General features: G+C 40.3%; 2 protein-coding genes across 5 annotated transcripts in view; both read left to right on the top strand.

Moving 5' to 3' along the window:
- Positions 1–8,943, top strand: part of DUS2 (dihydrouridine synthase 2) — a 37,193-nt gene extending 28,250 nt beyond the window's left edge. Inside the window, exon 16 of the mRNA XM_027646762.1 lies at positions 6,489–8,943. Coding sequence (XP_027502563.1) covers positions 6,489–6,492 — 4 coding nt within the window. The 3' untranslated portion in view covers positions 6,493–8,943. The remainder of the gene's footprint in view (positions 1–6,488) is intronic.
- A 7,464-nt stretch (positions 8,944–16,407) lies between these two features.
- NFATC3 (nuclear factor of activated T cells 3) overlaps positions 16,408–26,120 on the top strand; it is a 63,900-nt gene continuing 54,187 nt past the window's right edge. Inside the window, exon 1 of one of the 4 annotated variants that reach the window (XM_027646702.1) lies at positions 16,408–16,662. In XM_027646702.1, the coding sequence (XP_027502503.1) occupies positions 16,563–16,662 (100 nt within the window). In that variant the 5' untranslated portion in view covers positions 16,408–16,562. The remainder of the gene's footprint in view (positions 16,663–26,120) is intronic. The other 3 variants (XM_027646703.1, XM_027646701.1, XM_027646700.1) reach the window with 3 other exon arrangements.

Genomic DNA, 26,120 nt, shown 5'->3' with positions numbered 1-26,120 from the left:
AGCCTACATAAGATAGAAATTCTTTTAAAAGAATGTATGCATCTGAGTTTTCATCTGACTTCTGGCTCCATGTTTTTGTCTACAGATTAAAAAACCACAAGCATGCAGGATTACCAAGAGTAATTTCTAAAGGGAAAGACTGGGGAGGGGAGGATGAAAACAAAAATGTGCCTCTGTTCCCTAAAACAAAAGCATATTCTTTGGAATCTCTTTATAGAGATTCTAAATAGGGAGCATATACCCTAGTCAGTATGTGAAAGATACTTAGTCTAGTCCCACTGCCCTTCAGAGAACTTACCAGGCTCTGGCAGTATCACTGGGGAGGCAGATATGACCTGTAAACAAACTAAGTGTTAGGGATTGCCTCCTACCTCATGGAAAAACAAGTACTCTATTATATAGAGTAATAATTCAGCCTTGTATTCATAAAAGTGGGGAATAAGCAGCTGCTTAAGAGTTCTGTTTTGAGTGTTATAGAGCTTTTAAAATTCTGCCTTTTTATATGAATTTTTATATACAAATACCTATATTGTGTATCTGGTTTGGGGATAGGCAAACACGCTGGATCTTGGAAGTTTGTACACTTATATGGGGTTATAAAATAGTCTGCATATTTTCATTTTTAATTTTCCAGTAAACTGTAAGAGTCAGTAACAACAAGCTTGTTCATACAAAAGCAGCATGCAATTGCAGCTCTATCTGGGGTGGAAGGGAGAAGGAGAGGTGGGTAGCTCCTTGGTCCTCTTAACACAAGCCTGATTTATAGGTGGATGTTCTTTTTTTTGAAGAACAGGGCAACACCATGTAGTTTGTGTACAGATAAAATGCCAGTTGAACTGTGAGTTCTGAACATATAACATGACCCTTTAAAAATTTTGAAATTTTAATACTGTCTCTACCACACAAGCCCTGTGCAAACAAGCCCAGTTTTGCACATATAGTGAATGTGCTATAATACGAATTTGCAAAGAAGCAGCTAAAAGTGCGTATTTGCAAGGAAGTCACTGTGTTCCACTCAGGAGACCCCTATGGTTTCAGTGTAAAAGAGCACTTAATTATTTGAGGGACACGTTTTGTTGCCATCTTTAACTGACACCTTTTTGCTTCCCAAGAACTCCCCTTTAATTGGATGCCTCCATAAGTAGCAGGAACATCTTATGGTCAGACAGGATGGGTGCTTTTTCTGGTGTCAGTACTCCTCAATCCCTGACTGTTCATTCCCCGCATCATTGTCCCTGTCTCGTTTAAGTATGATTGCTTATGGAATTTTGTGGTAAAACAGATTAGGGAGTTGATGCAGGTTAAAACCTGTATTCTCCACACCACTTCCACCACCCCTCCAAAGAGTTCTTTGGGGGCAACAAGGCAGAAAGAAAAGGAAGGAACAAGGACCCCTGGAGGCAAGGGTGGTTTAAGACAGCACTGCTGGCAAAAGGAGTATTTATCAGACTATGTTCTGTAGATATTAGCCATCTTTGTTGATGTGGAAGTCTGTGACATTAGAAATGTTAACGATCTCCCAGTAGAGCTAGTCCAAGGAAGTATAAACCAAACCTATTTGTTTCAGAAACAAAACCCCAACCTGATCTGTCCAAAGGGAGAATTGCCATTATGGAAGAGATGTGCTGTTTCTCCAGCTGGCCTTGGTGAGGCAGAGCGCTCAAAATTTACATGTACATTGTAGCCTTTCCCTGCACATATGTATATTTGTCATGTAAAACTGCTGGTAAAAATATTTAAACAAGTCTAATTAATTTAAAAGTTCAAGTTTTATTTTCAGAACTAATATTGGAGACTACGTCCCACTGACTTAAAATGAAAGACTGATAAATTTCTAAGGCATTTTGGAAACGAAATGTAAGTTTAGGAAGTAATTTATTGATGGTAGGCAATTTACTCCATCCATTGTTCAAACCCTAGTCCTACTGCTGTGTACAGTCAAGCTTTATTTCTAGGCACTGCCATAGGAACTTGGTGGTTGTCAGTCAAGTTAATTGAGAGGCATTTTTGAATTAGTGCTGTATACCTAAAAATCAGAATTTGTCTTTCAAGTTGAATATATGCAGATTTTTTAATCTTGTAAAATGAAAACAATTATTTCTTCTTTAACTGCATGCAACTCTTCAGTGCTAACCAAAATTTTACTTTACCATCCCATTGTCTCTTTTAGTAACAAGAGGCAAAGTCAGTTTACATGGGATAAGTCTCACTGTAATCTTCTATATTTAGAACTGAACTTTTTCCCCACAACTCTTGAAGACAAAACACCATGTGAGAAGTTGACTGCTCTCAGCTGAGAACAGAAATAAAAGTGCCAATAACATCGCAAATAAGCCTTTTTCTCATGAGACTTACAGCACATTTTTTTCTGACAGAAAGCATTCAGATGAATTTTCAAACTCTTAGATGTTTATCTGAACTATACCCACATTTTTTAACCTTTTGTAGCTTTCCTTATATCTGAGACTAAAAAGTATATTTGTCAGGGCCATGGCTTAGAAAACAATCATCACTAGTGGATAGATTGCTTTCAGAGTTACTGGTATGAATTGTGGGGAGGGGATAAATTGATTAATTGTTGTCTGAGTGTTTTAAAGATTATCTTTTACTTGAAGTATATTTTAGTCTGTTTTTCCTGATGATTTACTATTGCATATCACTTCTTTCAGATAGTAATCCTTTGAAGTGATTATCCTTCTCTTTACTGAGTGAAAAATGTGTCTTTAAAACTAAGGCTAACAAGAGAAAATCCTGTAGCAAATAATCCATTAGCCCTGTATTTATCACTTGCAATAATCCTCATTATTTACTTTTCAGGCTTACTTTCTCCAAGTTTCACTACTGATCAGCCTCATGATAGGTTTTCTTCTAAAGTTACTGTACAGCAATGTATTTGCAGCATTTTTCCTTGAGATACCATCTGTTCACTCACAGGCAGTTCACAGGGGTTTTTACTGGTGTTTGTGAAGAGCACAGATCTGACAGCAGGGCTGGAGTATTTCTCTGGAGCTGTTCCCCCTCGTGGCCGTGCCCAGTGATTGGGACTGCGTGTGAGGGTTTGTCTCATGACACGCAGCACTTGGCAGCAGTACTAACTTTAGATATTCTTGATCTGTGTTCTTATTGCAGCCACTCCACCATCCCTGAGCACTTGTGCTGACACAGCATTTGTGGATCAGATCAGGGAACTTATCCGGCCTGAACAGTCCTCCCCCTCTCCCCACAAATAAAGAACGAAGCTGGGTCGGGTCCCTTGGTCTGGTTCACAGGGTGGTCTCACAAATGGTTCTGACAAACCAGCAGAACAGATGGCATTGCTTCTATGGCACAGAGGGAAGGAACAGAGCGTTACTGCTGTTGCCTAACACCATATTCTTATTAGCCTCGAAGTACAAGCAGATAAAAATATTAAACTTATTTCTTAATACTTGTTGTAGAACTGCAATTTACCTTAATGGCTGGGTAGATGATTTTAAGTATAAATGTGTAGGGGAGGAGGTTTTGAGGCTTAGGTTTTATAATTTATCATGTAGTCTAAAATAATTTATTTATTCAAATCAATTAAAATGTTGTTAGGGAAAGATCTGTACTTAATATATCCAGCTGGCATTAATGGCAGTCTTACTAACTAGTACAGATCAAAGCATTGCTTCTTTTGCTAATGATTCTTTAATTGCTAGGTTAATATCATCTTTGGTTTGTTATCTGGTACAGTAAAGATACATGTTTAAAACAGCAACAAAGGTCCTGCAAATAGGGTCAGGTCTGGCTCTGTTCCTGCCAGAGTGTGCTCTGGCATTCAGTCAAATTGAACCGATTCCAGTGATTTCTGTCCTGTACCTGACTTGGGCTGGCTTTTCCTGCAAGTCTTGTAGACCAGAAACCTGTGATTGTGCCTTTGCTGCCCTGCATTCATTCTCCATAGATTGTTCTTTGATCAAACCTGCAAATACCCCATGGTTTAAAAGCTTCCCCCTCACCCCCTGCACTTTGGCACAAGGTAAGCAATTGACAATTTCTGTTGAGGCAACAGATTCACCCTTATCAGTACCTTAATTTTGAAACTGAGTATGTTCAGTTGGTACAATTTGCTCTTTCTTTTTTTTTTTTTTTTTTTAAGGAGATGATGTGTAGGGGGCACAACAACAGAGGAACAGGAAAGGGCTATATGCAAACCCCTTTCTTTCATATGTCTGTTGTGGCCCCATTACAAAATAGGTGCATAATGAGAGAACTCTGGTACACACCCATCAAATATCTCAGAGAATTGGCCCTGGGGCATAGGCAGGTGGGCTGCTGATGAAGAAAACTAAGGTGATAAAGTTATGACCAAGTTACAGGTTCCATCCTGATTTTCACATGGAGTTAAGGAAGATCTGCTGTTTAAGCTGTGTGGGCTGATGTGGCTTATTTGAACAGTAACTGAACAGGGAGTGTCACTGCTTGCTGTGTGAGCTGTGTGGGTGCCTGGGAAAGGTCCCCCTTCCACGAGCCCAGCAACCATCACACCAGGACATGCATCCACAGCCTGAGAGGGAACCGCCACCGGCTGAGCGGAACTGAAAAACCCTGCCGCTTCCCAAAGAAAGTGATTCCATTCCTGCCTTGTTCTGCCCCAGGCAGAAAATTAACACAGCAAAAGTGGGTGAGATGTTTCCATCCAGTTAAGTGAGTTAAGTCAGTTCTCTGAAGGTCATGTGGAATCCCTCCTTTCCTCAGCAGGGAAGTGTTGGACTGGTGCCGCGATCTCACTCCACCTTGCCTGGGTTGGTTCTACCAAACAATGCACAGCAAGTCATGCTGGGTGATTTGTGACTTTCTGCTGAAAGATGTTAGTGTGCCCTTGTTGGAAGTATCAGATTTAGTGAAGTTTCGTCTATTTAATTTACTACCTGCCTAAAGCTAATTACAGTTCATGTCGCTATTTAGCCTGCGAGCTCTGGGGTTCATATGAGGGTGGTTAACCACGGAGTGTTGGACTGCTGATGGTCCCAGGGGCCCTAAAACCTCCTATCAAACAACCATGAAACGGAGCAAGCTGAAGTCCCTCACTTGTGCCACTCATGCTACCATATAATGAGCCAGTTCAGGGAACTGAAACAAGAAGTGGCTTTCTTTGGAGAGATAGTTTTCAACTGGCTCAGATCCTTGAGCTGACTTACTGCGCAGTGCTCACATCAGCACAAATCACTGAGCAGCCAAGGGAGGGCAGAGGGCCAGGCTATGGCAACTGTAAATTAGGTTGGCTTAAGGTGTTATAGAAATACACCCTAAATGGAAGCAGAAAAGATATAAAAACTTTCCTTCTAGAATGCTGTTTTTCTTGAGTGATTGAGCCTCTCCCAAGAAATACAGATATATTAACTAAAAAGGAATTGAAATCCTACACAATCCTAATTTAATTTTTAATTTTGAGTCAGTATTTGGGCCAGTTATGTTATATTGAAGTAGATTTCCCAAAAAAAGGTTTATTCCCACCCTTTTGTTTAAATACCTGTCATTCTGTGATTTTATGGGTTAATTAATTTATTTTCTGAAATGTATTTCTGGGCTATTTTCCCTTTAACTACTTCAACCCATAACCTCATATTCTGAGAGTTACTTAACCTTTGGCCTTGTACAGTTTACTGGCAACCATTCCTTTCCTTTCAGGATTTCTTATTTGTGATTTTCTAAGCAATATAAACCACATATAGCTACTATTTCCTAGCATGAAGCCTCACACAGTGAATTGATGTTACATTTAATTAACAGAAGAGTTTTAGATATTTCACAAAGTTACTGACACCAAAACTGCTGTACATTAATACCAAATGTTTGACATTGTTTATTGTGAGAAGAGATTGCAATCCCAGATTAAAATCATATTAAAAGATGGATTAAATTTACTTTCCAACTAAAGGACTGCTATGGGAAAGAGTTAACATTGCTTGGATATACTATATGTAGTTCTATGCCTTAATAAGTTTGGATTTGTTTCAAATTCTACTCTAACATTTCCTGGTTTACAAATGTTTTCTACACTAATTTTAAAGTTTAATTTTAAACTCTTACAATCAATTTTGTAACAGGATCAGTATAATTTGTTAGAGAATTCCCAAAGAGAAAAAGTCCAAGAAATCCAGTAAGACTGTTTTTAATACTCTAAAGGTATAGAGTATTAAAAATGTAGAAACTATTTTTAGTTTGATCTTTTGTCTGATTCATTGGTACATACCAATTGTTTTGTACCAAGCACAGAGTCTGGTAGCTAGTTGAACTGGGTTTACAACTTTTGAAGCTGCTAGACAAATAACTTTCATGTGCTGTCTTGACTGGCAAAGATTAATTTCCAGTTTATGGTCATACTGTAGCAGACACACCCCTCCCCACGTGATAATAAATATGAAACTGTATTCTGTGATATGGATCTTTAATATCTTGACTGTTTTTGGAAGATGCTACTGTAAAAATTTTTAAAGCATAAAATACACTTTTTCTTAACCTAGGTAAAACTTGGAGCAAGCAGTGTCCCATTTGGTGCCTCTGGTGCTTTGGAAGGCTTTTGCTTTTAATGTTTCTTGAACAACTGTATAAACCCAGAGGATTAGAGTCTGCCTGCAGGAGAGCACCAAGAAGGGCAGCTGTTGTTCTCTTCAGCATTTTTTTGCTGAGCCATCAGGATAGCTTAATGCTACTACATGTTAAAAAACTCCTGCATTATAATGGTTGTGGGTACGGACAGTGCTGCTGACCGCTTCCTGCTGAATCCCTGCCCCTCTGAAACCACTTCATGGCTGACTGAGTGTTTCTTCTTTTTTAATTGTGCAAAACTGGAGAAGATGCGTATGTGTTAATTCAAAGGGAAAATTAAGTGGGAGATTCCAGAGACCTTTTCTTGTCTATGTCCTTTTCTACATGATTATATTAAAACCTTTACATCTGCAGTCTGTCTATTTTCCTTGTATGTAATAGGATAAAAGATGCCGTATCAGCAGTAGCTATTTTACCTTGAAAAATTATCCATCTTTTTGATAATGTTTTGCTTGGCTTTTAATCTATAAAAATAGAAAGAGTAAAAGGAGGCAGAATAGGCAAAGCAATAGCCTTAAGGCGTTTTTCCTTGTAATTAGATGAATTCCCAGTTGCAGTATCTTTCTTGCTGTTTTCTTGATTTATTTTTTTTCTTTCTCAAATGGTCATCAGACTCTGCCTTTGTGAATTTTCCCCCATTGTGTTATCTTTATCAAAAATATACCTTAAAAACCTCATTATGTTCCTGGGAAAGAACACTTTACTCTCTGCCATGCAATTGCTCTGGCTTTTTTTAGGTTTTCAGGGGGTTTGCATTCATTTTCATCCAGATAATTGAGTCACAGCACTCCTTGCTAAAACTCTGGTTTGTTTTAGTCTTGTATCTGTGGAAAACCTTGAAGATGGTTTGCAGAAGTATGTGGCATCACAGTGTAGGGTACTGGTGTGTTTATAATGTGATGCCTAAACTGGGATTTATGCTAATTACTTTTCTCTCGTATTGTCAGTCTAAGATCTTTTGCAAACCTTGTCCCCCTCTTGGTTTTGTTTAAGGAACTTATTTTTTCAAGGACAAAATATTTTGCCATGTTTCTGCTACCTCATTGATGTTACATATATAGAATATAGATGTTTTCTAATATATTTTTTGTGTTTCATTCTACTTTCTCCCTAAATAGCTTTTAACTTTGATACACTGCCTTTCATTTAGGCATATTAAGCTACTTGTTATCATGGAGGTGACCAGCTTCCATTACTTTATATTCTTTGTCTCCCAATTGTTACTACTTGGATGTAACTATTATGATATTTTTGCCTAACAGTGACAGAAACTAGAAGTAAATGACAAAATTAGAGAGTATTCTGCACACTGAGCAATTTTGTAATGGTACATTTTGCAATCATTGTCTGCTTTCTAATTAATCAACAGATTGTGAACCTCGGTATCAGCAAATGCTTTATACAAAATTCAGACTTAATAAAAATAAAACTGAATAGTTAATTGTTTTTTCCAGTAACCAATGCAGCCTGAAACACTTTAAATGTTAACTAGCCAACATTTTAAGTGATAAAGGCACATGGCATTTTGTACAGATAATCATATCTTCAGTCTGTCAAATTTAAACAATTTTAATGCCTCAGAAGGACATTATGCAAGGAAATACATGAGAAAAAAAAGATTTCGACCAAAGTTTGCATCATGTTTTAGAATGGATGTATTCTTTATTTTAACATGAGTAATTCTTAATATCATGGTTTATACAATTGTTTTAGACAAATTTTTTAATGGGAAGATAATTTATTTAAGTTTGGTAAGGACATAATTGAATTATTTACTGATCAAATAATGTCACAGTGTTAAATTTAACTAGTTTAGCCTTTTCTCTTACTGATTTTCTTAATGGGAAAATATTTGTGGCTTATTCCTTCTTAACATATGGGAGCACCAGAGCCTCGTCTCCAGAGGAGTAAGCAGCAGGTCAGACATTTTATTTTGCATTTGTAGAAAGATGATTTTTGCAAATTCAGACATCTGTAACCTTTTTGATAATGAAAGCAGCTGATCATATGATTTGGTTTTGCTTGATGTCTAGCTGACATGAATCCTTGCAATAAGATTTCTAGTTTGAATACATGTTAAAAAAACATTTTATGTGAGCATTCATTGAAATGCTGTTGTTTTGTTCAATATAAATTAACAGCTAAACCATTCTTTATATACATATCTGATGAATTAATATATAGGACTTGCAAATACAGCAAAAATAAATGAATTTTAAATGGGCGAACCTTTACTGGGTAATATTATTCCAGAGCTGACTGGGACCACTCCATTAATTGAATAGCTCATTCTCCAGCTAGGAAAAATTTAATCAGTTGTTCCTTTTTGTGTGTTGCCTTTTCTACTTTCCATAAATTTTTAATGTACAGCAGTGCCTTTATCCCAATCCAGTCTGATGTATCAGGAGCCAGAGGATGCAGTGAAGCCTATTCCTGGGAAGGGGTTAAGGTAGAAAGATAAGGATCAGGACCAGCAGCATAATATCAGATGAACGACTGATTCTGTGACCAAATTGAATAGTTAAACCTCCCAGCCCTTGCTCTGTCAAAGAAGAATCAACCCTCTTACGTGCAATCTTGACAGCAAGCCAGGTGGAAACTCAATCAGCTACAAAACTAAGAGACAAGAGCTGCTAATGAAAACTACTACCTCTGTTTCAATGCAAAGGCAAAAATAAACGTAAACCACCTGGCTGGCCTGTTTGACTTTATGCTGGGATGGATTACAGCAAAAAAGACACATAAGCACCTGCAACAGCTGGGGTATGGCTGTCATGTTCCACATTTTGCCTCTCAGCTGAAACCTATTGTGTCCAAATGAAGATGTTGGGTGAGAAAGCTCATTAGGCACAGATTAAGCAAGTGGTGTGAGCACATGTGGTCTAACAACTGCAAATGGATTCAGTTCCACAGAGGAACCTAGGGGTCCAAGATCCAAACTACCAGAGAGCCTTTAAAGTTTTTCACACCATTAGAAACTATTGTTTCACGTTGGCTGAATCTGATGTGGGTCAAGCACAAAAGAGTGGTTTGCACAAGGCTGACAGGCCTGTTCATTGAAGAGCAAGCCCATGAGGCTTCCTATGGAAAACTGGGCATATGCATATCAAGAAAAGATACATTTATTCTGGTTACTTATTCTGAATTATCGTGAAAAGCTGTAATAAGAGAAAGTATCTTTTTCTACCCCTGAAGATAATTAATATACTAATGAAGAAACCTTAATTTATGAATAAACTAAGGCTATGTGTCATTTATTGAACTAGAATATATAAGGAGGGATGACTTCAGCACATAAGATTGTGGTTATATCTAAGCTAATCAAAGGACATCCAATGTAATGGGGAAAGCAGAAAAACTGTTGCACCTTAAACTGCACATGCATTACACCTGAACAAAACAGAACCATGTCATAAAAGGATCATTTCTAGAATAGAAAAGTTAAGGCCTCAGAGGCTGGGGTTCCATTTTGCTACAACAGTTGTGTGATGCTTCTCCTTGTCCAGTACAAAGAGAGATATTAGCCCAAATCATCTAGCCAGGCTGTTAGACTTCTCAAATGCAATGTGTAAGAAGTATTCCAGACTTGAGAGTCCTTACTCAGAGGCCTTGGCAATCTAAGTGAAAAGAGGAGCAAGAGAAGTTGTATTATGTTCACCTCAGAGGGACAGTAAGGCAGTGATTTAAGTGTCTGTATAAATAGCAAGTTACTTATGCCCCTTTGAAGAAGTCTGAAAATTAGACTGCAAGAGGAGGGAAGCTTGGAACAGAGCCTGAATTTTCTATATCCCGGTCCTGTACAACACTACTGTCTGCTGGCTAATGAACAGTCAAAAATGAAAGTTAAAATATGGAAAAGTAAGTAAAATGCCACCTTAGTCTTTTTATCAAGCCTAAGATCTTTCATGAAATCTCATTTGAGTTTCCACAAATATTTATCTTATGCAAACATCACTGTGTACTAAAGGAGTTTGTTCTTGTTCTCGTAGCAATCTCGGTTGTCATCTGATTTCACTCACAAACCACTTTAGGCTTTGTAATAAGACTCTTAAGATATCTGTAAAAGCAATTGTTTCAGAAGCACTTGTGCCTGGAGTGTCCTTGTATATTGATATAAGTAATAATGCAGCTGATGCTTTTACTTTGCTTTCACTTGATGATCTGAGGGCAAAGTACTATGAATATAAAGTCTGTGAGGAAAGCTGTGCAGTTCAGTGTCAGATTTCTAGACCCTCTTTTAACATTTGGGATAGTAACCACCAAATGGGAGGATTCCAACCTGCTCCATAAAACTACAGAAATATAAAGCAGCAGCAAACTTTATGAAATAATGTTTGGATTACATGGCAGAATGTTAAACAAACAATAAAGCAAAGCAATGATTGTTTAAAAATATATTGAAGAGAAATATATTGAACTGTGTTTAATATATTTAAATATATTTTAATATAACTGCAGTAAGTTTAGGAGAGCGGAGAAACTTCTTGGGGAAAACTGTAAAATGGTTAAATGAGACTGTGACCTCATTAAGTTTTTAATGTGGGTTTGTTTTTGTCAACACACACCTTGTAGGCAATTTTTTTTTTTTTTAGCTTTGTAATCTTGCTATTACAAATGCTCCATTGATCAAACACTGAGCACAAGATCTAGACAGGATTGGTGTAATTAAGTTATGGCATAGGAATTCTTAAAAGGATGACTAGATTTTCACTGAAAATTTCAAATTTATCCAAGTTCAGTCTAATTGCTGTGTTCAGCTCTGTTTTCTGCTACCGTGTAGTCTAATGCCTGAACTAGGACAACTCCTAATTTTGCTACAAAACTTTCCAATGCTATGCAATCTACTTTTGTTTTTGTTTTCCTTTTAATTCCCCAGTGGCAAAAGTTTCATATTTCACCCAAGCACTGGTAATTAGCCAAGATGTCACATATTAAATATAAATAACCTATGACCTTGTGTGCAGAATGCAAGCCCCTTTCCTGTATGACTGCTGAATTTAACTTTCTTCAACACAGGCTCTATACTGAAATATTATCTTTCTCCTACATAACACCATTCTGCTTGCTTAAACAATGGATGTGCCTTGTTAGCTGTAAGAGACATGAAAGCTGTGATAATTTTGTTTGTATGCCATTTGCAAATGGTTTAAGAGTATTTAGTATACATTTACATTGATAAAAAAATTTCCCTTGCTGTACTCGTGCTTTCTTCAATAGCAGCTGTAAAAGGCGTAACCACAGCTGCAGCCAAGGAACACTGTCTGCTCATTCCAGGAGTCTTTGTGCTTTCTCATCTGCCCTTTCTATGCCACGCTGGTGTGTGTGCCTTCTAAACAGGTCCAGATTCAACCACAAGCGGGAATGAGATCAAGCACATGAAATACAACCTTGTGCGTTCTATTCCTAATTCCAGGCTGTTTGGTTCATTGAATCATGCAGAACGAATGCCTGACCGTGCGTCTTCCAAAGCCTATTCTGGCTACAATTGCACAGCTGGGTTTCATTTGCTGCCCATAGGAGGGGGGAGGAATCCCTATTGCTCCAAGACAAATACAGATCTGGGATATGGCTGCAGATCCAGAATTCCTAGCTATCCAGTATAGGATGATGTGCAGAAAATAAAACACAGCACAGGTTTTTGGACCCAAAAGTCACAACACACCTAGAAAATAGCTCCAGTTTGGAAAGGATTCAAATACCACAGGAAGCGTGTTCCTTCCTGCTCAAGGCACATGTAATAACTCCAGCTCCTGACCAGACCAAGGTGTATCCCCATCTGGATGCAATAACACAGCCTAAAAGCAGCTAAGGCAGAACCCAACTATACATATTAAATAAATGAATAAATAAAAGCCCCCTTTCCTGACAAAACCGCAAGTGAAATAAAGGTGCCCTTGTTACTGCCACCGTTTCATTTCTCAGTAGCAAACAAAAGCCAAATCAGCCATCCGTGCCCTGGACCTCAAGCATGGAGATTGACATAAGTCCCTGGAAATTGAGGTAAGCTCACCTCAGTCGTTATAGGGCTCCTGCTAACTCACTCTCAGTCACAACCCAAACACTCTTTAGCTGTATAGAAAAGGTTTGAAGGTGTATTTCTTTTTAAAATTTCAAATGCAGAAAGGATGCACTTTTTGGTGCAGTAGAACAGAGATGGCAAAATGAAGACTATGGTGAGGACTAGACAAAAAGAAAGGAGATCGTTGGCAAGAAATGGAAGTTCTGAACCCAAAGACATGTCTGATTTTGAAGTAAAAAGCTTTATAAAAATTACTGTAAATAACTATTAATTGCTTACAATGCCACCTTACCTTCTACCTATTCTCTAAATTCTTATCTTGTTAGCTAGGTGGTCATGACATTACCAATTTCTCTGTTTTATTTTAGGACATATAGTCTGTTTTCTTTTTTAATTGACAGCAGTAGGTAGGACTAAAAGCACTGTCTAATGTCCTGCTTTCTGAATGAATAGTGTCTCAAACAGGGGAGACAAGATTTATTTTACAGTTAAGGGAAAGGAACAAGTCAATAGTATTAATATCTTTAATTCAGCATATTTATTAGAAATATACTCTGTGCATCTTATCAAAAAACATGGATTAAATATTTGTGTTCAAATTCCCCCTTATGAAGAGAACAAGTTTGATTGTATTTTTCACCAGGGACATGCATAATGAATAATCTACTGGTATAACAGAACAGGAAATTGCTGTTTGCTCGTTTGCTGTAATCTGACACAACAATTATTTAACAAAAAGATGAATTCTAATACAGCTGCCTTGAAAAGCAAAAGATTAATGAAAAGGTTAGACAATAATTAGCTGCTAAAAGTCATTCTGTGTATAGTATATCTTTCTGAATTGTTCATCGTAGATCTGTTTTCATTCAAGAATGTATGAGAGTATTTCTCAACCACAGTTAATCCAATTATACATTTTTTTTCCAGCTTGTGTTGCTATGTGACCTTGGATTTAGAGATAAAAAGAGGCTACAGGCCAACTAGGTGTGAGCTTCATATAAGGTTCGGGCTCCCTTCAGAGAGGGAGTTGTCAACTCTAACGAGCATCAGTCTTTGGTTTAAGTATTCTAGGAACAGTAGCTGTAGTTGCTCATGTATTTTCGGTAAACAAATAGCTATTGGTGTGTGGGAAGTGACAATAGCAAGGACAGTGCTTTAGCAGATCAAGTAAAAAACATATGGCTGCTTTTGCACTAGAAGCATTCTGCAAAGTATTTTTTAATATGATGCTTTATGTTTCCACTGGAATTGCCATGTCAAAAGTAGGTTTTCATTTAAGCTTGCTTTCTTCAGCACAGATTACTGATCTTCGTTAGGAGTGATAGAGAGAGAGAATTCACTGTACTCTATTAAGAGCCTCTAGACTGAGAATTACTCACTGTAACCAGTTCCTCTTCATGAAAGCCTTCTTTTCTCACCTTCATTCACAGGCTCTAACGAGAACATCTAGACACAAATGCATGCCTGGGATTATGACATGCCTATTTGGATCTGTCTAAACAGCAACAAACATGGAAAGACCCTGTGCATAGAAACAATTAGAATTAGTTATTTATGAAACAAACAATATTAACCGATCATCATCATGGCTAGGCTTTGGGAAGGCCTCTACCCACGTTTGTTGCAAATATTAACTGATAAACCTATAATTTCCACATGGCCATAGAGTCACAACACACTAACTCTAGTTCAGTTGATTTTTCAACTAAGCAGTGAAACCTTAGAGACAGCAATGCTATTTCTGGTTAGTATGAGTTTCACAGTCCACAACAAATTAAACTGTAAAATTACATAACCGTCTATGCTTGTGAGTAGTAGTTTAAATCCCATCAATGCCCAAGTTTCAGCACAAACCTAAAATCTTCCTAGATCACGTATATTAAGGATTAATCTTTTACTAATTCCACAGCACACAGTGACCATTTCATTATGTTGGAATCACAGAATAGAATCACAGAATCATTTAGGTTGGAAAAGACCTCCAGAATCATCATGTCCAAGCTTTGACCGATCACCACCTTGACCATGCACCGAGCACCACATCCAGTCATTTCCTGAGCACCTCCAGGGATGGTGACTCCACCACCTCCCTGGGCAGCCCCTTCCAATGCTTGACAACCCTTTCCATGAAGAAGTTGATGTCCAATCTGAACCTCCCCTGGTGCAGCTTAAGGCTGTGACCTCGTCCTGTCACTGATTGCTAGGGAGAATAGCCCAACCCCCACCTGGCTACAACCTACTTTCAGGTAGTTGTAGAGAGTAATAAGGTCTACCCTGAGCCTCCGTTTCTCCAGGCTGAACAACCCCAGCTCCCTCAGCTGCTTCTCACAGGACTTGTGCTCTAGACCCTTCACCAGCTCTATTGTCCTTCTCTGGACACACTCCAGCAGCTCAATGTCTTTCTTGAAGTGAGGGGCCCAGAACTGGACACAGGACTCAAGTACTCATATTAAGCTCCTCTGAAGTTGCTCTACACTTTCTTAGACTGCAAATTCCAAACACATCAGGCCATTTACGGTTTCTACACTGCCATGCCCTGCAGGGAATAGATGCTTCTGCTGCAAGAACAACTTAAATTCTACAGTTTCTTTTGCCCTTTTATTTGACTTTCAGCCTTAATGCAAGGGTAACCCATAGATGATATGTTATTGTGCAGGCAGAGTATACTAAAGCTTCTGTGCTCTTACTAGTGATTGCCCCAGCTCCCTTTATTGATGGCATACATTGCTAAAGAGTAGCTTAATTTGTATCCTGTTGGTTAAAAGCTTTTAGATGCAGATCTCACAAAATGCAAGACTGTGAAGACACTTTTCCATTCTTTTTTGAACTGGTTTAGGAGGAAAATTGCCCACAGTTCCACAGCCTTCGTGCAGCAGCTGTGGTGACCAGAAAGTGAAGTGCATGAGAAACTGCCACAGTGCAAGCCAGGGTGGTTGTTGGGCACTGGAAGAGGCTCCCCAGGGTCACAGCACCAAACCTGCCAGAGTTCAAGGTGCATTTGGACAAGGCTGTCAGGGACACGGTGGGATTGCTGGGGTGCCCTGTACAGGACCAGGAGTTGGACTCGATGGTCCTGCTGGATCCCTTCAAGCTCTGGATAGTCTGTGACTCTGTGTTTGCTACATTGCTCCTGTTCCCACTGAGCCAGAAGGCGAGTGGCTGACAGAGTCCTGCAGCCAGCGCTTGTTACCCAAGCGACATTCCTCTGCTTACGTCAACCTACTTAATTACTTGAGCCATTAATTAGTGTCAAGAGCACCACCTATTTACATGCGGTGTTTTAGAAGATAACGTGAGATCCGCACGCCGCGAGGGATTCTGCTCCTTCACAGGCGGCCGTTTGCGCTTTGCAGGAGGGTTCACGCAGGGACTCCTCAGCGCCCGCCTCCACGGTACCGGGAACAGGACGGGGAACAGGATCGGGCCCAGGGCCGTGCCGGGATCGGGCCCGGCGGGGGCGACACGTGGCACCGCGCCCCGTGCGCGGCCCCGCCCCCCGCGCGCAGCTGGCCGCCCGGGATTGGCCGCCGGCAGCCAACTACAACCCCCGGCAGCCCCCGCGGCGCGGGGGGCGGGCTCAGGCGGGCTCCTCGGGCCACGTGACCGGCGGCGGCGCGGCCCCTTCTTCCTCCCTCCCAGGACCGGCGGCGGTCACGGGGCGCTGTCGGTGGCGCGACGTCACCGCGGGCGGGGCGGGCAGAGGGAGGGAGGGCCGGCTCGGGGGCGCTGCCCGGGGCGAGGCGCGGGGGCGGGACCAGCCGCGGCCCGGAGTTACGCGCCCGCCCCCCCCCCCGAGTGACAGAAGCGCCCGGGCACCGGAGCCGGAGCCGCCGCTCGCGCCGCCGCCCCTCACCCCCGCTCCGGCCCCTCCGGTGTTATGCGGCGGCCCTGAGGGGCGAGCGCAGCCCGGCAGGACCCGGCGCGGCCCTGAGGGGCGACGGGGTCTCGCCGCGCCTCGCCGGCCAAACCCATGACTACGGCAAACTGCGGCGCCACCGACGAGTTCGACTTCAGGCTGATCTTCGGCGAGGACGGGCAGCCGGGCCCCGGGCCGCCGCTAGGGCCCGCAGGTGCGCCCCGGGGCCGGGGTGCGGGTCGGGCGGGTTCCTGTTTTGCTCCGAGCGAGGCGGGGAGGGGAGCGGGGGCCGCGGGAGGCGGGAGCCCGGGGGCAGTGGCGCTGGCCGTGCCTCCCTCCCTCGGGCCGCGGCCGCTGTCCGGCGCCGCTCCCGGCCCTCCCTCGGCCCGCGGGGGCTCGAGGGCGGCGGGCCGGGCCGACCGGGCCTCTCCCCGCCGTCTAAGTTTCTTTGGGAAAAGAAACCCAAGAGCTCGCGTCGTGCGGGAGGAGCCGCCCGGGCGATAAAAGAAAAAGGCCCTGTGTTGGATGCGGTGGCCCCGCACCCACCGAGCCCGGGGAGCGCAGGGGGGTCCCGGGAGCGACGAAGTGTTAACGGGGCTGGACCGGAGACATGTTCAGGCGCATGCGACGAAAAGTTTCCACCGAAGTGTTTCCCGTCTGTAGGACATCACAGTTGCTCCAGTGTGTTCCTACAGACTTTATGTATGTGTGGATGGGCAAAACACGGCGTGTCGGGATGCTCGGAGTGCTTCCATTTTAGTCTGTTTTGTAGTATTGCAGCCTGAAAATCCTGTTTAAAAAAACCCCGTATTTCTTTAAAGTGCAAAAAGTAAAGTATTCCCTGTGAATTGCAGTGTGAAGAATCAATAAGGGCCAGCTGTGCAGTGCGTGGTTGTACCAGAGTTCGATGGCTGCATGCTTTACTTTCTAACCCACTTGAAATAAGTATTAATTGCTAAAGGGTTGTGTTATGTCTAAGTGTTAGATGATGAGATAGTTCTGAAGCACGACTGTATCCAGGCTAAATGATGCAGCCATGTTGTTTAGTTCTCTGACTCGGTTGTCTAAGTTGATTAGAAGAAAATTTGTTTGATACAGTCTGTGTGTGAACACTTGGGATTAACTTCTTATAAAATACCTGACTTTCTTGATGCTCAGATTTAGTTTGCACATTCGTTCAGATAAGGGAAGATTTTCTTTGCGTATTTTCCATCTTAGTGGAGTAGCAGATGGTGCTTTTTGGGAAGGGGGCCTGCATTCTGCTAGCCTGAAAAATGCATTACAGTATTATATGAAAACAATAAAAAACATGTAAACAAATTACAACAAAAATAATTATGACATCCCCATTTCTATTATTTTGACATAAAACTGGTAGTCTAAACTCTGTTCCTTTGTTAGTGATAGGTGAGAATGAGAGAACAAGTTGCTCAGAAAACTAGAAATACTAGTGTGGTATCTATTGACTCTTATGATATTTGTAGTTTGGTAGCATTCCTTAACAAGCAATTCAGTTATTACACTGAATATAGAGAATTTTGCATGCTTAATAATTTTGCATGCTATTCTTACACTAATTTTGAAAATGCAGTATTTGGACCATGAATTAGTTTGTTTGCTGTAGCTTTCAGTAAGAAATCCTGCATCTGCATCTGACACTCAAGTAATTTTACTGTTTTGTATAATACTGGAGATGATCTCGCCTGCTGTGCAGAGATGTGGCCTTTGGGGGAAAGGGTTAGAGTAAGTGTCTGCCTTCATGTATTCCATTAAAATTATTGCCAGAGCTCATCTCTTAATTCTGCACGGGTATTCTACATATGATGAACTAGAATTCATTTGAGAGGGCCCATAAGGGAAACCTTATTTTTTCCCTTACCCCTCTTCCAAATATATTAGTTAGAGGAACAAAAAAACAGTTCCTAGAGCTCCCTAAGCCATGTATTTCACAATCTCTTATCACTTGCTTCAGTGGTGGTGTCTGTTGTGCTGCAAAGTGAGCAGAAGGGAATTTTTTTCAAATGTATGCTAATAATAAAACATATACATCACAGGAAAGTTGCTTAAATTTGAAATAAATAATATTAAAATTACTAAGTCTTCCATGATCATGGAGAACACCTGAAAACACTTTCTGATGCTTCATGCTGTATCTCTAGAAGTTTGAGACTGGCATTTCAGATGAAAGAAGTGTCTGGTACTGAGTTCTTGCATAAATAACATGGAAATCTCTGTTAATGCCCTCTTTTATGCTGGGACTACTGTAGTGTTGTGAGGATTTTATTTTTTATATATGTACATGTATAAATATTTATGTATACATGTTTTACATTTAACTGTATCTTTAATCAAAAGAAGAAAAGGTGAGCTCTTCTTTCATTTGCTTTAAATACTTTTGATTCCTGAACTACTAAGAAAACACTACTCCCAGGTACTAGATTACCCTTTTTATGACACTAAAAGAACAGTAAGAGAAATTAAATCATCTGGGATTGTGAGTTATTACACAAAACAATTTCAGTGGGTTGCAGGATAGTACGACTAACATAGTAGTTTTGTGCTAAGTGGCACCAATCGATCCTTCCGTTCTGCAGTAGTGCTTGTTTGCTTGCTCTGAAAGCTGTGGTTCCTGCTGCAGAGGAGAATGCATGAAAGATGGCTTGACGATGCTTGAAGTCACTAGTCTAATACTGCAATTTTTGCAGTATACTGGCCTTGAAAGTGGCAGCCCATTTCAGATAGCTTGTGAGCAGAGGTAAAAATTTGCTCAGGTGGTTGCTAAATAAGAGACTCTCAAAAGCTCTTCAGCTGCTTTTAAGTGGATGTTAGCTACTGAGCACCTTCTGCAAAATCTTACTCTCTGTTTCTCTGATAGTTTAGTGTCCTTGTCCTAAAGAATAAAGAAATTGTCATTTCAGTTTTGTAGTGTTTGGCACTCAAAAGAGGTTGTACAGTTCTAGGTACTAATGAGCTTCATCGTTTTCTGACCAAAAAATTCAAGCCTCCAGTGCCCAAAGGTAGTTCTGTAGAGCAGTCTGAAGTGAATCAAATCTCTGTTGCAAAACTGTTTGGGTCACTGCAGTAGCATCTGATTGCCTCGTGCCACCTTATATCAGTTGCATTTGAAATGTCCCCGTCAGCATGTGAGTTACAGTATCATTCAGGTCCTGTACAGGGTGCTACAAGAGATTGTCCTAAAACTCAGGCAGTTGTGGTATTTGAGGTGCCACCTTGTTTGGTCTTTCTGATGAAGAGATTTTTGAGATGTAATCTGTGACACTTGAATAATTGAATTTAGCTTTAATGCTTTTCTAATGATGCCGCCATTCCCTTCACCACCACCACCACCCACACATAGTTTTGCAATACTATTCAGTATAATTTTGGAAAGTCTGCCTCAAATTTATTAAGCAACGAAGCTGCATTAAGATTTTCACACTACTGGGGATGTGTTATACTGTTTAAATGCCAACTGTGCAAAAGGGAAGCAACTATGAGTTGCTATGGTAGCTTCTTTATGTGAAGTTTTATTTTAAGGGTTCATCTTCTCTTTTAAAGAAAGGGTTTTTACGAGGAAAGAGCCACACTTGGGGTATGTAGTGCTAAGCTGGGAACTCTGGATCTTGTAAGGTTCTGTATAATGCATTTCTTGTTGGTATGTGAAATCAGGACTAACTAAAAATGAGGCTGCAAACTGTTCAATATCCAGAAAATCAGTTATTTAATTACGTAGGAAATTCTGACAGATGAGTTATTGGTACTGCTGTTTAGAATCCTGTCTCAAATGTTCCTGTTATTTCTGATGAAGTATTTTAGGAGCAAAAGAGGGGCTAATGTTTTGTTACCCAGTGAAACATGAATTTCACCGCAATTTCCACCTTTTGTTCTTGGGTTATGAAGTAGAAGAGGAGAAATTAATATTTCAGTATAAGTAATCATCTTTGGTTGATTTTGTTTATTTGCTTTCCCACGATATAAGTCCTTTAAAAGAACTAATAAGAGTACCCTCCTTGGACTTCAGGTTCACAGTATTTGTTTTATTTTCTTGGAAGCCTTGAAACGAGCTGAAAAGAGATTCTCTGTATTTCCTGTGACTTAACATTTGGTTAAGTAATACTGTTTAGTAATCTTGCTGCAAATGAATCTCACAATCTATCTTACTTTTCTTCTGAAAAGCATGAAAAATATCCCAGTTGCGTGGTGAATTTAGTGACATTTCCAAAACATCTTTGGAACTGGAACCTCACTCTGGCTATGGACAATATATCTGAATTTTTATCTTCTGTTAATTTGAAAACTTCTGCTCGTTCTCCTTTGAGATTTTTTTTCCTCTAGCTTAGAGATATTAGGTTATTGGTTTGTTACTGGATATCATGGTTGACATACACATTTTGCTATAGTGACTGTCAGAGTAATACCTGATCTTTTCTTCTGAAGGTTTTTGTGTCAAACCTTTCTCTGTGACCATCCGTGAGCTGCCTAGGCTGCTCAGCAGTTGCCTCCTGCCTGTGTTTAAGTGCTCTGAAGCGATGATGGGCACTGAATTTTGCCTCAGCTAGGCAGAGTTCTCTGTAGCAGAAACTGGCACTATATATGTCATTTAATTTAGATATATAGGAGAAGTATTAAACCCACTGATTTGTAATGAAACACCACCACAATACTATAGTTTGCCTTGATCGTTAATATGTAAAGTATTCTTCTTCCCTTCTTAAATGTGTATTCATGACTGGTGTTGCTGTCAGGGATTGTTGGTAGATAGTAAAAAACAGCTGAAGCTGTTTACAGAATTTTGTTTGCAGCATGCTTGAACTTTTTGTGCTTTTCCTCAAGATGGTGATTAAGGTAAACAATACTAAGAAAGTCAAGTTGTGGTAGAAAAGAGAGTAGTCTTATAATTAGACTGAGTGGAAAATTAACAGCTGGATGCTGGCAATAGCTATGAACTTGAGGTGTGAGTTGACTGAGGATTGCTCTTGGTGAAGTTAATTTTTGTGTTCACATACTTCTGCTGCAAAGTTTGCTTTCCTTAGCTGAGCGGGAGGAACTTGTGAGACATCTTTTGAAGTCTTTTTAACAGGCTGTTTTGCACACCTGTATGGTTCACTTAAAGTGAACTTTTTAAAAAACATTTTGATTCTGCTTAGATTTGATTGCCTATACGAATGGGTAGGAGAGAAAGTCTTTGCACAAATTGGTAACTGTCATTAATATGTATAACTTGATCCCTCCATATAAATTACAGCTGTCTGTGCTGGTCCATTAACATTTGCTATACAAAAGAGTGCTCATGTGGGTTAAGAGTAGGATCAGCTGGTGCAACTTTAAGAAAGGAATGAATGGATAAATTGCTTGAATCTGTTTCTTTTTTTGTCCCTTAAGCATAAGTGACACTTCTTAACAGAAATATTTGTTTATTAGATACTGAGTATTAAATGTATTGTGATAGAAACCACCACTTGTGGGAAATTTAGTTAGTATCATTTTATTTTACAAGCTAGTGGATGCTGATGTCTGCATATGAAAGATTGACACGCAGGGACACAATGCAAATCAGTTGTAGGCCGTGGTTATATAATCTGCTGATAGGGGGGAGGAGGGAAAACCAAACAGCTGCAGCTGACCAAAAACAGAGGGTCTGTGACAGGAACCCTTATGACTTCAAGATAACTTAGAGAAACACTGACGAAGAACCAAAGGAAAATATGTATTAAAGTGGGATCAAAGAATTCAAGAATTGCCTGGCAATTAAGAGGAAGAGATTAAGATGGTAATCCTCGGAAGTTGCCATGTTTCAGTATGTTGTGGTTTCTCACAGTATTCTGGCTGAGTGAAGTTTTGCCTATTTGGATGAAGCTTGACCAGGGTGAGACCATTCAGGGAAAATGTCAAACTCTTTTGAGTGGTGTTGCAAAGCAGTTGTAGTTGCAGCTAATCTAATTTCATAACTTTTCTGGTTTGGCAATATCATTCTTTGATCACTACATAGTGCATCGAGAATCACTTTGTAGTGAGTCACTAAGTAGTGCAGGGATTTGACAAAGATCCCTAGTTTGACAAAATGTCACTTACTTTATATGTGAATTTGTAGTCACACCTCACTCTGTCCCCTTCCCTCCCATCTGAATTGTGGGCACAGTGCAAATGAAAACAAATCTTGAGAGTTGGGATGTGGGAGATGGGCAGGGTACAAAAGCATTTGGGCTAGTGCTTTTGTCTTACATATTTCTGAAACTTAGAAATAAGCTTCTTCTTTCTTCAAAGTCAAAAGTAGCCCTCTGCTTAAAACATGATGGTCCCTTTCCTTTAGTTTGTGCTGTACAACTGCAAGTAGTTTGTCATATTCCACCTGAAGTACAGCCAAATCAGTAATGTTGCTGTGAACGAGTGAGGATAAATTAGAGTACATGGGGCCTGGGTCAATAGTAAGCAGCGGTTTGGCTGTTCACAGTAATAACGTAAATACGGGAGTTGTTGCCTCAAGCTGCCCTAGTGGGCCAGGGAAGTACGTGGAGCTGGCTTGGCAGTGAGCCTAGCCAGTAAAACAACATCCAAGTCCTTGCATTTGTCCAGGCATGCCGTGTGGGGTTCGAATGACACTGGAATTCAAGATGAGTGAAATGATCAGGAAGGCTAACTAAAACTGCAAGGCAGGAACAAGCTTATTAAAAAGCCAACATTCTCTTCTACCCTTAATACACCCAGCTGTGAGTGTTCTTGTGAAATACTAGTGAAATAAAACGGTAAAAAATTGTATAACTGTTCAAAGTCATTCAGGGAAGAGGAGTTAAAATCTGAAGCACTGCAGGTCTGGTCGAGGAGCAGTTTTTGGGCTGTGGTGTGGCCTACACAGCTTGTGAGGGGCTAACAAAACAGCTGAACTTCACCTCTGTGGCTCTTCTGATGGAATGTCAGTGGCACTGAATGCTTATGGTCACTTATCCATCAAAGGGCTGTAGGTGTGATGGAAGAGAAGATACTTCTGTCAGTTTTCTCTGGGAGACCCAGTTCTCATTTTTATGTTCCTGGTGGAAGGAGAGAAGAATGAACTTTTTGGGGATCTGACTACAAACCTGTGATATTCCCATAGTAAATTCATGAACATAGAACTCTGCATGTGGTTTGAGTTAGTGTTGTGTGGTGATTTTGGTGGGTTTTATAAAGCAGAACCAAAAACTTCAATTGGGGCTACATGAAAGATGTTTATAGGTAAAACATGAGCAGGTACTTACAGCTAATTTGTTAATATCAGAAATGTAGAATCATATTATTCGTATTAATATTTAAATTAATAGGAATTGCTTGCTTAAAAAATAGCTTCTCAGTCTGCACTTTGAATTTAGTCATCACTTCTAAAAATGAAATATTTTTAATATAGCAAAAATTCCTGTACGGAGTTGAATGTTTTGAGGGGGGAGGGGTTGTTTGGTTGGTTGGATTTTTTTCAGCAGGTTGGTGGAGAGGGTTAATGAGAGACTTCATGTTTTTGGGAACAAGTGCTGCAAGAAATGTTTTTTTAATCCTAGATTTTATTTTTTTAAATGGTTTTGGAAAAAAAAATGGGAAGACCACTTAAAACATAATTTCTGTGATAAGCAGCATTTTTACTACGCTGGAGAGAGAATGGAATCATGACTGATTGTAGTTGGGCCAGGGCACAAACTGTTACCTTCTAACTGAAGTTGTTTTACAGTGTAACCCTTTGTATCTTCTTACCCGAAATGAAAGCACGACAGAATGAGGAACATGCAGTCATGTTGCGTTTGTGAACCGTTAGTGACAATGATTCACTGGGTTTGATGGCTGCATAATGGGCTGTAATAGTATCTACAGTGATTTATAGCTACTTGTGTATCTTTAGATGGTTTCTAGAAGTTGTTCCCTAAGTCAGGGACACAAAGGAAATGAGGAGATGGAATAACTGTATGATTACAAAAGGCTTTAACGGCGTCATTTGGGATAAATGTACTCAAATGACAAGACCACGAGGGAATATGTGGTTTAATCCAAAGAACCACTAAGAAAATCTGTTAAAATTTTGTATTTTGCATAGCTTCTTTAAATTACGCCAGAGTCTCTGTATTTCATCAGTGTAGATTGTCAGTTTTAGTCTTTTGAGAGCAAATGCTACTGTCTTCCAAATTGCCGAGCTTTTTGGGGTGGGGGCAAGAGGTTAGGCTGGTGAGGTACAGGATGTGATAAAACCTCCACTCCTACTGGAATAAACACAAACTATTTAGGGCTTTCAAAGACATGCAAAGTTTCAGGGCAAAGTTACATGTGACACCGTCACGAGACGTGCTAATAGAATCTTCCATGTATTTGAGGGGATCATTCTGAAACTTGTTGAAAAAAAATTGTATTCATGCTTCACTTCAGCCTCTGCAATCTCGTTTGACTGTTTGATTCCTGATTTTCCCTGTTACTGTATCAATCCAGCACAGTGAAATCAAGGTATTTCTGATTCTGCATTCCTGGAAGCAGTTGGGAAAACAAGACAGTTTCAGACTATCATCCTGGCTCATTACAGTCCTTTGATGTACAGAGCCTCTGAGCTTCATGTACCTGAAGTCTACCTTTAAGCTGTATTATAAAATATTGGTGAAAAGCTGTAATAATTAATAATCCCAAATACCAAGTTAACAATATGGTAGGGTTGCCTGCTGTGGAATGGTTTGCCCTCTGTCATGTAGGACAGCTGCAGAAGGGCAGTGTAATTTGGCTGAGATGTGAAAAGTTCCTAAACTAGTTTGTTCAGATACTGTCCATACCAGTTCTCCGTCTCTATGTGATGCTCTGTTTTATAATCAGAAAGGGACATGCCCCCATTTCAGTCTCCCCTCCTCTTACTGTGTAATTGCTCCCCACTCGAACATCTTGCCCTGGCTTATTGCTTTCCTTTTCTGCCAGTTTTCACAAAGATCCTACGTCACTATACTCTCCTGTAAAAATAAAATCTACATTTTCTTGCATGCTCCTGTCTGTTTTGTTTGATGTGGCCTGACTTACACATTCTGATCTTGGAATCTTGGGTTCTGCCCAGTGCTTGGTTCAGGACTGGAGCAGACTGTAAACGGGCAGTGTCTGTACAGAGCAGTAGGTTGTTGTCAGCAGCTCCTTGGTGTTAGAAGTTGGCCGGTGTAAAGGTATCCGTGTAGGTAATTAGGTGGGGATTTCAGTTCATTCCGTTTGAATAACTGAAGAACCTTTTTATGGAGTCTGTTAGTTTTGCCCCCACAAAGGAGGAGTTCTGCACAATAAATTGGCCTGCAATACCAGGAGTCTAGGCAACTCTTCGACTGGCAGCTACAGCATATAATTCCCTTATTGCTTTCAATCAGTATTTGCCTCATCTTCTCACCTTTATGTTAAGTCTTCTTCCGGTGGGTCAGGCACAATACACTGGTTTCAAAGTGATCAGTCTTCCTTTGGTTCCCATGTTTAAGCACATGGAACGCTCTGGGGTTGCAGGGCTGCAGTCCTTTCGCAGACTCTGACTGATCGGATAGAACAACGTACTTCATCTCCAGAACAGCAGTGTCAAAAAGGCTGCTAATGCTGTGTGTTAATAACTGCTGTGCTGATGTATTGTGTTAAGAATCTTCCAAAAGGCCACAGTGTATTTCTTGATAGCTCTGAATTACTAGGTCGTGTTAAGCTGACTTTTGATCT

This window comes from Corapipo altera, unplaced genomic scaffold (genome assembly GCF_003945725.1).
Source record: "Corapipo altera isolate COAL_440 unplaced genomic scaffold, ASM394572v1 62, whole genome shotgun sequence".
NCBI lineage: Eukaryota > Metazoa > Chordata > Aves > Passeriformes > Pipridae > Corapipo > Corapipo altera.
Note: the sequence above shows the minus strand (reverse complement) of the source record. Positions and strands in the feature narration are given on the sequence as shown.